General features: G+C 36.4%; 2 protein-coding genes and 1 pseudogene across 3 annotated transcripts in view; all 3 read right to left on the bottom strand.

Moving 5' to 3' along the window:
- Window positions 1-1,244, bottom strand: part of LOC140340859 (N-formyl peptide receptor 2-like) — a 6,335-nt gene extending 5,091 nt beyond the window's left edge. The window contains exon 1 of the mRNA XM_072426278.1: window positions 817-1,244. The gene's annotated coding sequence lies outside the window, so the exon portion shown is untranslated. The remainder of the gene's footprint in view (window positions 1-816) is intronic.
- Window positions 1,245-3,505: 2,261 nt separating this feature from the next.
- LOC140341218 (formyl peptide receptor 2-like) lies at window positions 3,506-5,519 on the bottom strand (annotated as a pseudogene).
- A 449-nt stretch (window positions 5,520-5,968) lies between these two features.
- Window positions 5,969-13,092, bottom strand: LOC140340966 (N-formyl peptide receptor 2-like). 2 transcript variants are annotated; one of them, XM_072426446.1, is made up of 2 exons: window positions 12,290-13,092; window positions 5,969-8,544 (listed from the first exon to the last, which is right to left on the bottom strand). In XM_072426446.1, exon 2 carries the CDS (start codon window positions 8,500-8,502, stop codon window positions 7,525-7,527), a length of 978 nt encoding a protein of 325 aa, XP_072282547.1. In that variant the 5' UTR covers window positions 8,503-8,544; window positions 12,290-13,092; the 3' UTR covers window positions 5,969-7,524. The 2 variants fall into 2 exon arrangements, with proteins under 2 accessions (XP_072282547.1, XP_072282548.1); XM_072426447.1 differs by having other exon boundaries at window positions 12,248-13,092.
- Window positions 13,093-16,816: the final 3,724 nt, after the last annotated feature.

Here is a 16,816-nt window from a genome sequence, read left to right on the forward strand (position 1 = left end):
TTTTCGGTTGTTGAATAGCGCGATCGCGCACGATTCCGGATCGCTAATACGACTGCGCGATCGATAATACGATTTGGCTTGATGAATCAGGGCCAATGTACTTTCTCCCCTCTATTCTTTATCCTGCAACAAATGAGTTGATTTAGTAAAAAGTTCAAACTGGGTGCTTAGCAAAACCAATTTTTACTTAGTAAAGCAATTTTAACTAAATAATGCAAGTATACCAAATGACATGCAATAAAACATTAAGGGAGAAAAAAAATGATTTTTGTTGCAAATGATCAGTTGGTGGATGTCACCAAAGCTTCATATTGTTAACTAAGCTAAGTGGAAAACCACCTTGTAAAAGTAAACTACCTTGCTAAGTGAACAGCCTAAATTTCTTAAGGAAATCAACCCTACAATGCCTTTCAGCTATATTCTGTACGTAAATAGGAGCCAGTGGTTTATTCAATATAACCGTATCATATCACAGAGGAAATATAATATAATTATATCTTTAGTAGACCTATGGTAACCTAACACTGCCTAGAAATGTTATTATAGATGACACACTCTGTCTTAAGATACTCTTAGACAGAAGGAAACTTTAAATAAATTCCTATGCATATATTACTTTTTAATATAATATATTGAAATACCCAAGGCATCCCAATACACAAGTGTACTAGGATGGCACAATAAACTGCTGAGTGCCCACCAAGTAACCTATCTATTTATATATTGTAGAAAAAGAATTGTGCAATAGATTCCATCCAATATTTTTTTTTAAATATGATCCCTTTCGTATTCTTTACAAGATGCTATTGTCCTTACCTGAAGTCGGGTGGTTTTTGTTGGACTTTTTCTGGTTTTAGCTCCGGCACAGCTCAGCAATGGGTATACACTCAGCACTCTGTTACCCTGTTTTGAGTCTCGGCTATGACACTGTCTGATAATACCAGTTGGATCATGGTAAAAAGTCGTTTATCTAAAAAATAATGTTTTAAATGATAAGCCACAGTTTAGATATAATCTCTATATCAAAAGAACATGTCTATTGGCTCATTATTGACTTTATTTTTAGTGATAGCTTTTGTACTGTGTGAGAAAATATTTTGGAAAACTGACATTTTGCATAACTCCTTACCATATTGTTTTATATGAAACTGCACTTTTTTTTGGAAAAAAATACTTGGAATACAATCTGTTTCCTAATATTACATTGAAAACGGGTTGCATTTTTACTGGCTAAGGTGGTGAAATACAGACCAAAGGAGAATCTTGCTGGCACATATTGGCTTGAAGTTGCAAGGGTCACTATACAGGATGGAATGTAAAAATAAATTTGTATTACAAAAGAGCTTTGGGACATACATTACTTCCACATTCTTTGTTAACTGGACATTTGTCGTAGTAAGAGCCAGATTTGTAAATTTTTTCCCCTAGGCCAGCTAACTTGTGCCACCCCCTACCTCCCAACTGCCTTAAAAGAAGAAAGCTCTTAAGGCTATTTTCAGACTGACTGTGAGGTTGTAGCTTGTAGGGAAGAGCAAGCGAATTTAATAAATTTGAATTGGGTCGTTCTCGCTTACCAAACATGTAGGCGAGAGTGGCCTTTGTAAATTGGTAGGGCGAGACTGAATTTTTGGGACCTGCAAGGCCAATCAGGGGAGTGGAGCTGTCAGCACTGCTCCCCTGATTGCTCTTACAGCCCTTTACTAGTTGTACGTGTTCTTTGATAGAGTTTCTCTATCCAGGAACACAGGAGTCCTCTGATTTTTCCCGCGGCCGTGTTCATTCAAAAACTCAAGCCGCATGACTCACTTTGAGAGGAAGAGTTCTGCGGCTGCATTTATGAATGGAGCCATGAGAATCCTCCTCTTAGTGGGAGATCCCCAGACACTACAGGTCATAATGAGGGCTTGCCCTCATTCTGACCTGTAGTGCTCGGGGATCACTCACTGACAAGAGGATTCCCACGGTTGTATTTATGAATGCAGCTGCGGTAAATCCTCCTATAGTGATTTCCTGGATTTCCGATGGTTTCGCAAAATTTTTACCAAAATTTTGTGAATCCATCGGAACTTCGAGGAAATTTCCGCGAGAATGCTAAAGGCATTCGTCTTCACCTTGGTGGAGATACTACATATAACTTCACTTTGAGGAAGATCCACAGAGAGTGAATAAGGGCAGCAGTGAGTGGCTCGGTACAACAGACTGTCACCCGCTGTGTAGATTATTGTTCCTTAGGATTCAGGAATGTAAGTGACTGAGCTGAGAGCTGCATAGAATCACTGAAACACGAGGAAGTTCTGTCCACATATCATTAACCAGTGAACATGAATGGATGAATGCACTTTCTCTGAATTTGGATGAAATATCCTCTTAATGTTTGAAGATGTACTTTTTTGATCTGAATATTGAACACTGCATATGTACCAAAAGTACACTTTATCCTAGGTATGTACCAACTAACACATAATACTTTAAGACTCTTAAGACTCCCATATATATATATATATATATATATATATACAGCAACACCAGCAAGTGAGCCTTCTAGCATCCAATTTAGCACTCACTATTACTACCTTTTTGCGTTGTTCACATATCTGATACGAATTTACCTTGTTTATTGTTTTTCTAATGATATTCAGTTTCTACATATCTTTGTATTAACTATATAAATAATGTCTGTACAACTGTATACGGTATTGCTCTATATTGGTAATTATTATGTTATATAAACTTTACAAAAATATCAAATTGACTGTATCAACAATTGGTTTTTTATACCTTCTATATATAATATAATAATATATCCCTGAAGAAGCCTTCCTGTGGCGAAAGGTGTCAGTTTATACACGGTGAAATTCGGTCCCCTAACTCCCCTTGTGTGTTTTTCCTGATTATTAGGAGCACATATGTATAGCATATTAAACACCCAGGTCCTATGAAACAAGTCAACAATGTTTGTAATTATGTATTGATCCATTATGTACAAATACCTGGTAGCGTCAAACAACTTTTCTTTAACCTTCTTTCTTTTTACATATTCATATTGAAGAGGTGGCTGTAGTATTTAGGACCAATTAGTAAGTGGAGAAACACCCACTAATATCGACTTACCACTGATTACATCCAACCAGAAGGCTCCCTGTGCCACAGATCTTCCAGCTGTACCGTTCTGGCGGGTATAGCAGCTCCCAGCCCATAGAGATTGAGCAGTCTGTACCATCCAAAACTGTGCAGTTGGAAGGTCTAAGCTCACCCTTTTGTGACCATGCAAAACTAAGCCATGGCCTGGATGGTCTTTTCAGAGCTCTAGCCTTGGTGGTAACAGACAGAAACTATGAAGAGACACAGAACTAATGTGGATTCTAAAGCCAAATCTTTGGAAAACAGCTGCATTCATAATTGTAGTATACATTTGGGAACAGTTTTAGGATATTAGGATATTCCTAATGAATAGGACAATGAACACAAATAGAGTAAAATTCAATATTTATTTCCATATAAGTTGTTTCAATATAAATTTTCAATATACAAATAATCCAGGGTAGGAACATTAATTCATATGGGGCATATATGGCTAAGCAATAGGATACCCGGCTATCAAATACCTCCAAGGAAAGTGACCACACACACGCACACAAGGAAAAAACTTCCCTGTGTTATACCTAAAAATATATAACAACCATTTGACTATTATTGAACTTTGATCAGAAAATATGACCTGATTCTTTTTATAAATAAAGTGATTACATTTCCAATTGTAAATCATCCATCATCCAATCAATCATCCAATATTTACTAAATAACACTCATCTTTATATACAGTATGTCACATTTAGTTCATTTCATGACCAAGTACAGATCTTTCTCTCTTTGGATAAGTCTGGTTGATGTCCTCAGTGAAAGCTCTCTCAAATCCAGATTTAATGGTCCTCCAGAATTTTTCTTTGAAGTCTTGGCCAATTAAAACATAGAGAAGAGGATTAATACAGCTGTTCGAAAGGACCAACAATTCAGATATACGCCTACTAAAAAAACAAATCCTAAATGATAAAACAATGTGTAGCTTTCATAGCAACCCATGATGCAAAATACATGAAAGGGAAACCAACAAATAAAGAAGGAAATGATAACAGAAATAATATCTTTAAAAGGTTTGGTAGATGAAGCTCTGCAGCTTCTCCGTATGCACAATGATATCACAGTGTAACAAATAAAAATGATAGTAAATGGTATAACAAACAATACAACAAATCGTATTATCACTTGTGCTTTTTCCAGTGACCAATCTCTATAGCAATGCTGAAATTCATCATATCTAAATGTATATGTCTTGATGAAGTAAGGTACATTGAATAGAAAAGATACAATTCAAACAGCAAGGACAACTTTTATAGCCAGTCTTGGGGTGCGATGATTCCGACACCAAACAGGGAAAACTACAGAAATGCAACGGTCAATGCTGATGACGGTGAGTTGTAAGACGGAAAGACAGAAATAGGCAGAAGGTAAAATCAAGAAGAGCTTAACTTAGAAACCAGACAGAGATGACCGTCGTCTTTATCCTGAACCCAACATACCAGATGACCAGACCGTTTCCAATTGTTCCCAGTAGAATGATCACAGATAAAGCTGTCATAAAAAAAAAAAGGACTTTATAAGGAATGTTATAGGAGTCCTCATCAGTGTAATTTGCCTCAGTGGTGTTGGTGTCCACTTTTTTTTAAAAATCTCAGATCTCCGACGCTACGTTTTGATGTTCTTCAAAATCAAAACCAAAACATGTTAAAGTTATTATGAAACATTTTAGACTTCAGAAAATGGGTGGACGATGTTCAAAGAATGTTATCTAGACCTGTAGTAAACATAACTTCAAGATATATATCCATCAATAGGTATGCCTGTTTTTCAAAATTACATTTTTGGCAGACCCATGGTTACCTGAAACTGCCTAGAAAAAATATATAGATGACATACTCTGTCTAGAATCTGTTTTACACACAATTTTTAAATATTTCCCAATACATATACAAAAATATAATATAAATTTAATATTTAAATATTACAAAAATATTACAAAAACGTCACATAAATGTCTATTTATATCTTCTAGAAAACTTGTTCAACAGATTTCTTCAGATATTTATTTTTGTAAACTGTCTTAAATTCCTTCCATAATCTTTGTCATGCTATTATTGTCCTTACCTGAAGTTGGAAGAATTTCTGGTAAAAATCTGAGTAGTTAGCTCAGCAACATGTATACACAGAACACTGCTAGCCTTTCTTGGGTATGGCATTGTTTGATCTTTAGTAAGAAGTCTATACTAATTATCTAAAAAAAAGTAATGTTCTAAATGATAAGCTATGGGTTGGATATGATCTCTGTATCAAAAATAATGTTTCCATCCACTCATATGACTTTATTTCAGTTTGTAAGGCAAAGCAATATTTTGGAAAAGAAGCAGAAATTTAGCATAATGCCTACCTTCCATTGCTGTATGGTCTATATCTAAAAGGGCCATTTATGGCACTGGGATTTTATATAAATATTGATGGCTCAAATTCGAGGTATACCAAGATGCAGTAATATTTATTGATATAAAGAAAGATATATGTAAAACTGCAATAACAAAAATACTTAGCTGCAGAAAAAAGTTTCAAGAGGCCAAGGAGTCCCATCCAATCTATGCCATCTAATGGCTTGGCAGATGATCACAAATGTGTTGAATACAACAAGTTTTGGTAGTGATGGCAGATTGGAGCCATGTTTTAAATTCCACAGTTATACCATGGCCAGCTCTTGACCACTGCTGGCTAAGAATCATTTATAACCAGGATAAGTTTAATCCTTCCAGGAAGATCACATGAAATTTCAATATGTGTTAGAAAGATATATATCAATATTGGCAAAACATTATTGTTGGTGAGACATGCTGGTGAGGATAGACCATAATTGAAGGATCTGAGGTGGTTTTCTTTTCCTTTATAAACTTTATTTATAACCACAAAAAAGACAGTTACATACAAAAGTAAAGTGTAAAATGTAAAAAAAAGTGCAAATTGTTCAAATTTAAATTCATATACTAAAGTAAAATAAAAAAAATAGATTATCTCATGTACATTATCAAATACATAACAACTTTATCATGAACGCATGCACCCACGTCACCAGGAATCCCCGTAGCATGTCTCTGCATTGTGAAGCTGGTGATCGGAGGAGGCAGACGTGCCCCCAGGACCTGAGGGACCAGCAGGATGCCAGGGGACAGCGACGGAGTAAGGTAAGTGGGCTTTTTTCTGCTTTTAGATACCCCGAGTCTGATTCGGGAATACCTATTTTAGTATGTAAAATCCACCCCGAGTCAGACTCGGGAATACCGCTAGGGTGGATTAAAAATCATTTGCTGTCAAAAGTTTTTAATCCTGGACCATTCTAGGTTTGATGGATCACCAAAGTTCTCCCACAATTGTCCATTTTCAGAGAGCTTTAATAAATCAGACCCCATTAGTTTTACAGTGTGAAATTCCGCATCCTCAGGATAAGGGAGGTAATTGGAGGCTATGAATTTGTATTAAATTCCAGAGGGTCGAAAATATCTAAGAGGGGGAAGCAAAGAGCTGCTGCTATAGGGAGAGAGGCATTGGACCGCCCTAAAACAGGTGAGGGATGGGAAGGGGATTATTAATCACCGGGAGGTAAATTAGGAATCATCTGGTGGTGGTAAAGATCTGTAAAATAGAAGTGCTGGTGTGAAAAGACACGTGGCTCATTGTTTCCCTTTCAGGGAGAGAGACAGAGTGGTACTGGGGCACATTACCAGCTCTATTCTCAGATATCTACCACCATCCTTATGGTGTTAACAATCATCCCAATCTATTTTCGTCTTCTGTCTATTGATATATGGTAGGTGGCTTTATGAAACAACTTTTATTAGGCTGTTTTAGGCTGTTTTTTTGTTTAATTACTTATATTTCACTGCTCATTTGTGTAGCTCTATGTATAAATATGTAGGTTTTCAGAACTATTTCAGAACTAGGCAAAGGACTTTGCCAATTAAGGGTATACCTTGAACTATGCAATTTCTGCATAGTGACTGAGATCAATCTTAAACGTCAACTTTGTCTTTAATGTTTCCTTATACCTTTACATTTATTTTATATACTTGACTTTTTACATAATGAAGCACCAATTAAAGTGTATCTAATATCAAAAAAGGTTCTTTTTTGGTACATTATGGTCTATACTGTTGTTGCTGAAATAGATCTTTTGTCTGATGAAGAAACAATTGTATCAGAATGAAATAAATTACAAAATGTATTTCCTTACAAAATTGTTCCAATATACAAATAATCCATTGTAGGAACATTGATATCTCTGGAGCATAAATGGCTAAGCAACAGGCAATCCGGCTATCAGGCTACTACCCTAAGAAGAACACAACCTGATTCTTTTTATAAATGAAGTGCTTTAGTTTGCATCTGCAGATGTTGGCAAATCATCTATTAATACTTGTGGAAGCAATGCTGTCACATTTCATGAGCAGGTGCATTTATTTCTCTCTTTGGATAAGTCTGGTTGATGTCCTCAGTGAAAGCTCTCTCAAATCCAGATTTGATGGTGATCCAGAATTTTTCCTTGAGGTCTTGGCCAACGAATACATAGAGAAGAGGATTAATACAGCTGTTTGAACAGGCCATCAAAAAAGATACATGTACAACTATATTAGGAATAAATCCTAAATGGTTAGACAATGTGTAGCTTCCATTGTAAACTATGAGTAACGTTACATGAAAGGGAAACCAGCAAACAAAGAAGGAAATGATAACGGAAATAATAACTTTAAAAGGTTTGGTAGATGTTGCTTTGCCACTTTTCCGAACATGCAATAGGATCAGAGTGTAACAGATAAAAATAATAGTAAATGGTATAACAAACAATACAACAAATCTTATTATTACTTGTGCTTCTTCCAGTGACAAATTTATAAAACAATGCTGAAGTTCATCATATTTAAATGTATCTGTCTTGATGAAGTAAGGTACATTGATTAGTAAAGATACAATCCAAACAGCAAGTATAACTTTTATAGCCAGTCTTGGAGTGCGATGATTCCAACACCAAACAGGGAAAACTACAGAAATGCAACGATCAATGCTGATGATGGTAAGTTGTAAAACGCTGGCAGACATATTGAGGTGTAATGCAAGAAGGTTCAGCTTGCACATAAATGTTCCAAATGGCCAGTAACCCAGAGCTATGTAAGTGGCATTTAGAATCAGAGAAAGGCAGAAGGTAAAATCAGCAAGAGCTAAACTTAGAAACCAAACAGAGTTGACCGTCTTCTTCATCCTGAATACAACAAACCAGATGACCAGTCCATTTCCAGTTGTTCCCAGCAGAATTATCCCAGATAAAGCCGTCAGGAATAAAATGATAAGGGTTTTATTAGGAAAGTTGTGGGAAGCATCATCAGTGTGACTTGCATTGGTGGTGTTGGTCTCCATATTTTCAAATGTATCAAATCTCAGGTGTCAAGGTATAATGTCCTTCAAAATAAAAACCAAAACATGTAAAAGTGTAATAAACAACACAAACAAAATCTTTAAAGGTGTTTTAAACTTCCAAAAATGTACCAATGGGGGAATTACAACACACACTGTACCTTGCTACTTAATTCTGTAATTTAAAAGTTTCCAGTGGTTTATTCAAACTACCGATAACATATTAAAAAGAAAACATTAATTTTATAGTACAGGGAGTTGCCAACATACAGAGTTAGCAGCATTTCCTTCCCAAGATACCCATCAGCCTATTTAAATTCTATTGAAAGTTTAGCTTTGCAACATGCTCACTGTAAAGTATTCTTAGTAAACGTGTTTGATGATGTTCAAAGAATGTTTTATAAGCCTGTAGTGAACATTACGCCACCACTTGTTATGACTGTATTCAGAAATAAATCTTTGGCAGACCCACGGTAACCTAATACTACCTAGAAATGTTATTATGATGTCAAACTCTATCAACAGACTCTTTTACACACAAGAAAACATTAGATATTTTCCAATATTACATATAAAATAATACATTCCTGTGCCGTCCCACCATACAGTATACGATTTGTTGTACCAAGTAAAGACACATATGCTGTTGACTGCTTACCAAGTAACCTAATTATTTATATCTTGTAGAAATAACCACACAATTCTAACTATCTTGTAGAAATATTCTTTCCCCATATTTCTTCAAATTATATTTTTGTAAACTGTCTATAATCCCTTCCGTATTCTTTTCATACTATTTCTGTCCTTACCTGAAGTTGGGTGGTTTCTGATAGAAGGTATCTGATTATTTAGCTTAGCAATGCGTTTTCACCCAACACACTGCTACCCTTTCTTGGTTATGGCGTTGTCTGATCTTTATAGTAAGAAGTCTAAGCTATTTCTCTGAAAAAATGTATGATTTGAATGATAAGCTGTGGGTTAGATATGATCCATGTATCAAAAATAATATTTTCATTTGCTCATATGATTTTTTTTAGTTTGAAATATTCCCTACATGGTATAACAAAGCAATAGTGTGTAAAAGAGGCAGAAATGTTTTTTATCTAAATTGGCCATTTCTGACAATAGAATTGTATGCAAATATTAGAGGTGAGCGAGAATGCCTCTGACATTCTCACGAACATTTCCTCCAACTTCCGATGCGTCCGTGAAATTTAGGCAAATCAATTTTGCAGACCCATCAGAAGGAAGTCATAACAGGATGATTCCCACAGCTGCATTCTATCCAAGAACACATACCACAGGGTTGCAAAAGCTGTCAGCTCGGCTCCCCTGATTGCTCTTGCAGGTACCAAAAAATTTGATCTCGACGGCCGAATTTACACAGGCCGTTCTGGCTTACATGTTCGGTAAGCAAGAACGGTCTGAGTCGCTGAGAGAACGAATTTTAAAATCTCGCTGGCTTCAATCCCTAGTAATTTCAAGGTACAAGGTATACAAGCATATAGTAATATTTATTGATATAAAGACAGATAGATGTAAAAATGCTATAACAAAAATATATTGCTCCAAAAAAAGGTTGCAAAAGGCCAAGGAGTCCCATCCCATCTAATGGCTTGGCAGATGATCACAAACTTGTTGAACATTACTTGATATTTTAATGTAGTGAAGGCAAACAATATACAAATTAATTAAATAATTTCATAGCAACTTGGTCAACTAGGTTTTGTTGCTTGTATTGAACAGGAACACTAAACAGGTGTAGGAAAAATGTTTGTTAAGTCCAAATAACTTTAATTGCTTGGTTATAACTAATCAAGTAGTCATCATTATTTTCACAACACTTACTTCGACATCACTTTCTAGAAGAAAAAAGCTCAGGAAGTTAAGCAATGTTTTTTCTCCCAAATGTTCAAAGAATTGGGAAGTGGTCTGGAAATAATGTATGCATTCTGTGACAGGCCAGGGTTAGATGGCAAGAATAGTAAAAATAAAACCATTACACACATTAAAATATCAAAATGGCACAATACTAAGGCTGAAGCAGCTGGATTTATAGTGTCCAGCTATATAGGACCTATATATCACCAGCAAACCATTTTCCTTTACCAAATGGCTTCTTATATTAATGGAGAAGTCATTATGATAGTTTAATAGATGTGCAATTATGGTGGCATCTTTAAAAAAAAACATATATTAATCTAATAATTCTGATGAGTAAACTGCTCATCCAACTCTGTATTCAAAATAAATATTATTGATCTGTGGCAGTCAATTGTTTGATGAAATTTACTGATTCGGCTGGACCTACAGTGATGGTCTTCTGAGCATTGAAGTACACTGGCCAATGCTAAAGTCTCAAAAGTGAGATGGAAAATTATCTAAGATCATGGGAGTTCTCTAAAATAGTTGTACCTGGAACATGTGTCCCTTATTAAACTCACTGTTCTGGTGACAACTCTAACATATTGGATATTTCCACCACCTCCTATCTTGGTAGCAGTGGTGGAGGACACAAAAAATCTGAAGGTAATTTCCAGGGTAAGAGCATTTCCCATATAGTATGTCTTACAATGATCACTACATTCCCACATATGCCTTCCAAATTAGATGCCTCTATCAATAAAAAAACCATTTAAAATATATGTGATATTGACATCCTTCTTTTTCAATCTGCAGCCCAATGGAGGCACATTACCTTTATTCCTATATTTTATACTAGTGTTTCTTAATCAGGGTTCTGTGGAGGTTACTAGGGGTTCTTTGAGCAATGAGCAATGTTTGCCTCTCAGGTCAGTTTATCTGATCGTTTTTGACTATCTGTAATAATGGCAGACTTCCCAGTAATGTAAGATTCATTCTTCCCAACAGCCCCCAACCACCACACCTATGTACTGTGAGTTGTGGATAATGTATGGGGTTCCATAAAAACCTGAATGTGTTTTCAAGGAGTTCCCCAAATTAAACAAAATTGAGAATCACTGATCTATAATATATACTCCGCTTTTCACAGGTCATGCTCAATATATCAAATCTAACAGTAATCCAATATTAAGTAAAGCATTCACTATCAATATTTAATCAAGATATCAAATGAACATCAATCTGCTTTGCTTGTTCTATGTTCGACCAACCTTCAGAAGGGAACATCAACCACCAGCCAATGTACGGGTCACGCACTTGGCTGATGGTTTTTAGGGAGTGCTCCCTGTTTAATGTCAGCTAAGCTAGTCAATATTCAATGCTTATGCCCACTTTAACTAGTGTATGGTCAGTTTAAGAGCTCTAAACACTGTAGTAAACCCACCAATTGATATTGGGGGTGCTATATATTTTATTTCTTTAAATTATTGGGTGACCAGGGGCAATGGATATTTACTGTATTATATTTGAGCTGGCAAATCAGTTGCAAACCTCCCAGAGATTTCTTATGAAGTCACAATAGCTGCTAACCAGAACCTTGCCTTATGTTATAAAATGCAATAGTTTTTGTGTGAACCCAAGTTTATTTGAGACATAAGTTTTTTTCAGTAGATTATTATCTACTTCCATTCATCTAAATATTCTCACTTTCAATTCTTTTTTAGGTCTACTCCCAACCTCCCACTGCCACCCTCATTTTCCCTTAAAAAGCAACACTTAACACTTCATACAACTAATTAATCTATAAAAACTGAAAAAGTTAAGCAACACAACATCATACAGCTGATATGAAATAAGAAAATATATGTAGGAAATGTGAACTTACAGATCTTGTGCAAGGATAAAGGTTAATGAAATCTCTTCTTACCGTTTAACAATTCTCAACCTTCCTCAATGGTTATCTGCTCGTAAAAGATGACAGAAGAAAATTATTTATGTGATATTTAAACTGCAGACACATAGTAGTGGAAAAAAGTTTGTTCTCTGTTTATGAAGCTTCCTCATTGCAGCTGTCCTAGTCAAACCACACTGCACCAGCTTAATTTCCTAAAAAAAAGCTATTTCTCAAGAACACAATATTCTTGGACCTGTTTTCTTAGAGCTCTCCAATACTGGAGAAGATTGGAGAACCTTGGTTCTCTAACAAACCAACAAACCTAGAATAAATCTGGTCCAGGACTGAAAACATTTGCCAAATGATAGCAAATGATTTTCAGCAAAACATTGCTTGCTGGATCCCCGAGGTTCCCCTATGATAATCTATCTTTTCCAGTCATGGAGAACTTTAATAAATTGGTCTAACATGATTGAGTTGAGTTTACAATAATATTAGCAATTTTTGGTAAGAAAAGCAAAACATCAAGTATATAGGAACAATTCTCTGCTGAGGATCAAACATTTGAAAATGCTACTATGTTCTTACTCCTAGTTCATAATCCAATTTCGTAGATTCTTCCACAAAAGCATTTTCAAATACAGCGTGCATGGATTTGCAGAATTTTATAGTGAAATTTTGACCCACAAAGACATAGAGAATAGGGTTGATTCAGCTGTTGATATACATCAGGCTCCCAGCTAAGGAAAATCCAACTGATACTACATGTTTTAAGTACAGCTAAGTACAGTGCAGCTAAGTACAGCCCAGTGACCATGGGATCTTAACTGCCGATGAACTCTCAATAGAGAAACTCCATTGAGAGTTCGCCTGCAGTCATAGCTGACTAGAGGCACTCGGGTGCCTCCTCCAATCAACTGAGACCGCAAAGTTCCCACAGTCACTGGGCTGTACTTATCAGCTCTGTGACCATGGGAACTGAACTGCAGATGAAGTTTTTTCATTGAGAGTTCATCTGCAGTTCCACTGCGATCCCTGGGCACTAGAGGTTAATTACGGGATTGCAGTGAATTCTCAAGGGTGCATTCTTTCATGCAGCCCTGGAAATCCTGTGTACAATCCCTGACACTAGAAGATAAATGGGGACAAGTCTCCCCATTTAAAATCTCTAGTGCTCCCTGATTGGCTGGGGAAAGCTTTCCGCAGCCAATCAGAAAACACTAGAGGTTTTGACTTGGGAAACTTGTCCCCATTTAACCTCTAGTGCCGGGGATCGCACACTGAGCTGATTACTGAGCACTGCATTCATTGATCAGCACAGCCCGCAATCTTTTTTTTATTCGAACTTGATCAGCAAATTTACACCAGCCGTTCTCGCTTATAATTTCGGTAAGTGAAAACAACCGAACTCGCTGCGAGACCGAGTTTTAAAAACTCACCAAACTCATCCCTAGCAATCAATACTGATAATGGTGAGTTGTAGAACATTAGCATACAAGTTTAGATTAATAGGCATAGTGGTCAACCTGCACATGAAGCTTCCTAATGGCCATTTTCCACCAAGGGCTGTGTGGGCAATGGTAAACAGCAGAAAAAAGGTGAAAACAAAATCAACTATTGCTAAATTTAAGTGCCACATCACATTGACTGTCCTCTTCCTCTCTAAAGCTGTGATCCAAAAAACAAGTCTATTGCCTGATGAAGTATTTGCTTTTCCATGGATTCATTATTGTTAATGTATTGGGTTGAAGAGTGATGTTGTTTTTCAGCTTGTGTTGATGTTAGGATTCAGAAGAACAACTCTAAAAAAATAAATGTACAAGATGAACAATGAGTTTCTTTAATAGAAAAAATAAAACATATAAAGTTAATTATAGTCTTCATGAGGATAAGCCTACTTGATGATAGTATGAGCTGAAAATGGCAGCCAATGCCAATGCTTTTTGTAGCACCTGGGTCCCGAGTTTGCATGAGTGTTCCCTCACATGGCCAAAAACATTCTGGTAGGTTAATTGATTTACCCCAAATCATGGTTTCAATGGGCCTGATTTTTTAAAGCTCTCCAAGGCTGGAAAGGAATCACTTTTATCAGGATGAGTGATCCAGCAACCCTAAAATGGAAATCTTCAAAGTAATCTGCTATTTGTTAGCAAATGTTTTCAATCCTGGACCACATTCATTCCAGGTTTGTTGGATCGCCTAGGTTCACTGCTGAAAATGTATCCTCTCCAGCCTTGGAGAGCATACAATCCAGCACAAAGGGATGCAAAAGATAATCAGAGTTGTAACCCATGATAGCAGAGGGTGAAACACTGAAAGAGATTTTCCAACAGTCCCCAATTATGGACTTCAGTCAGTGACCCCACCTTGGCCACAAATATTAAGCAGGAGACTTCACTCTGACTACAGAGATTTAAACAAGGGAACACAACCTTGCAAAAATAAATTCTACAGACTGTGAAGCCAGATTATTCCATATAACACACAGAACTGAACCTTTGATATTACTGGATTACACAGTGTCACCTACATTGGAAGGTGCACCTCCATAATTGAAACTTTAGAAATACTTAGGAGAGGAAAACTTTTAAATTTAGAATGATAATTTGGTTTGACAATACAGATCATACAATGCATGTGCCCCTTAGCTTTCTGAATTACTATTAATTAGCTTTATGACGATTCTCACCACTTTCCTCTTTTCTTTCCCTCTCCCATCCCAGGAATGGCGAAGATTTCAGATTTCTTCTATTTACACTAGACAGTGCCTTTTATTAAAAAAGTATATGCTGTGTAGCACTAAAAGGCAAAACCTATCCTAGAGATGTTCTAGGTCTTATATGATTAACTTTCCTACTTTATTATACTATTTTGTTTTGTTTCACCATTTTTTTTTTTCCTTCTCAGAAATTGCTGTCTTTACTGAAATTTTAACATCTTTCTAAAACTTTGTTGGTCAGTTCTTTTTAGATCAGAGAAGAAGTGCATGGACTGCTTCATAAATATACTCCTCTAGTATCATTCTGAATCAGCGTTGCAATGTGGGATGCCATGGGACCCTGATGCAGTCTGTTTAGGGAGGATTCCACCAGTCAGCGACTTTAATCCTGCACGACAAACACACAGCCACCAAGTATGGCAATGAGCAAGATTTCAATCTTACCTTACAACCACATGAGAATAAATGGTTGCATCTGGGAGTTCCTGGTGAATTATCCCAATTTGATGTAAGGTTGGAGCAGTTTTGGAAGGTATAGAGCTAAACTTAGAAAACAGACAGAGTTGACCGTCGTCTTTTTCCTGAACACAGCAAATCAGATGACCAGACCGTTTCCAATTGTTCCCAGCAGAATGATCACAGATAAAGCCTCAGTCACATAAAAAACATTTAAGGTTTTATTACGAATGATATAGGAGTCCTCATCAGTGTAATTTGTCTCAGTGGTGTTGGTGCCCATTATTTTCAAATATTTCAGATCTCCGACGCCCATTGCTATATGGCTTATATCTAAAATGGCCATTTATGGCACTGAGATGTTATGTAAATATTGATGGCTTAATATCGAGATATGCAAAGAATGCAATACCTAAAATACTTAGCTGCAGAAAAAAGTTCAAGATACCAAGAAGTCCCATACATTCTATGCCATCTAATGGTTTGGCAGATGATCACAAACATTTTGAACACAACAAGTTTTGGTAGTGATGGCAGATTGGAGCTATGTTTTAAAATCCACAAGAAGTAAAATCATGGCCAACTCTTGACCACTGCTGACCAAGGTTTATGTATATCCATTATCTTATCTCATAAGGATACCAGCTAAAGGATGAGTTCCATCCTATCAGGATGATCTCATAAATTGACATATATGTTAGAAAGGCATATATCCATATTGGCAAAACAATATTGTTGGTGAGACATGCTGGTGATGATAGACTATCATGGAACAATCTGGGAGATCCAACAAACCTGGAATGGTTTTCTTGAAAATATTTTGCTCTTAGTTGGCAAATGTTTTCATTCATGATTATTTTGGCAAAAAGTAAAACGTGCGTACTTAGTATTACCATGAAGCCTTCCATACAGTGGTCTGTATGGAAGGCTTCTGTATGGAACTCTGGTTGTCCTGGTGTCCAGAAAATGTTAGAAAAGCTAACATTTTCCAGTAATCACTCAAAGCGAAGGTGAGGGAGAATGTGGCAATAGGGACACCTGTGTTGGTGACAGTTGTCTAAGAGGACGATTTTTTTCTTTCATTTTGGGTTTTTATACATTTTTAGTATATTTTTGTTGAGGTTGTTGGGGAAAGTGGGAACAAAAAGGTAAAGAAGGCTTAGGGGAAGGGGGGGGGGCGGGGAATCCTGCGAGACAAACATAATAGACTTGTCTCTTTACTTCTAAATCTGGGACCAAACCCACTGCTGGGAAATAAAAACCAAAGGGGTTAGAACTTACCAGTCAAGTCCGGAGTGAGATCATTAGAAATCCAAAGCTTCCAAATTCTATTGAATTTAGTAATAGAATCATTCAGTGTAGCTGTCAATTTTTTATCAATGAGA

Source organism: Pyxicephalus adspersus, chromosome 11 (assembly GCF_032062135.1).
Source record: "Pyxicephalus adspersus chromosome 11, UCB_Pads_2.0, whole genome shotgun sequence".
Taxonomy (NCBI): domain Eukaryota; kingdom Metazoa; phylum Chordata; class Amphibia; order Anura; family Pyxicephalidae; genus Pyxicephalus; species Pyxicephalus adspersus.

Excerpts from the sequence above, each read along its gene's own strand:
- LOC140340966 (XM_072426446.1), bottom strand. The coding sequence starts at position 8,502 with ATGGAGACCAACACCACCAATGCAAGTCACACTGATGATGCTTCCCAC.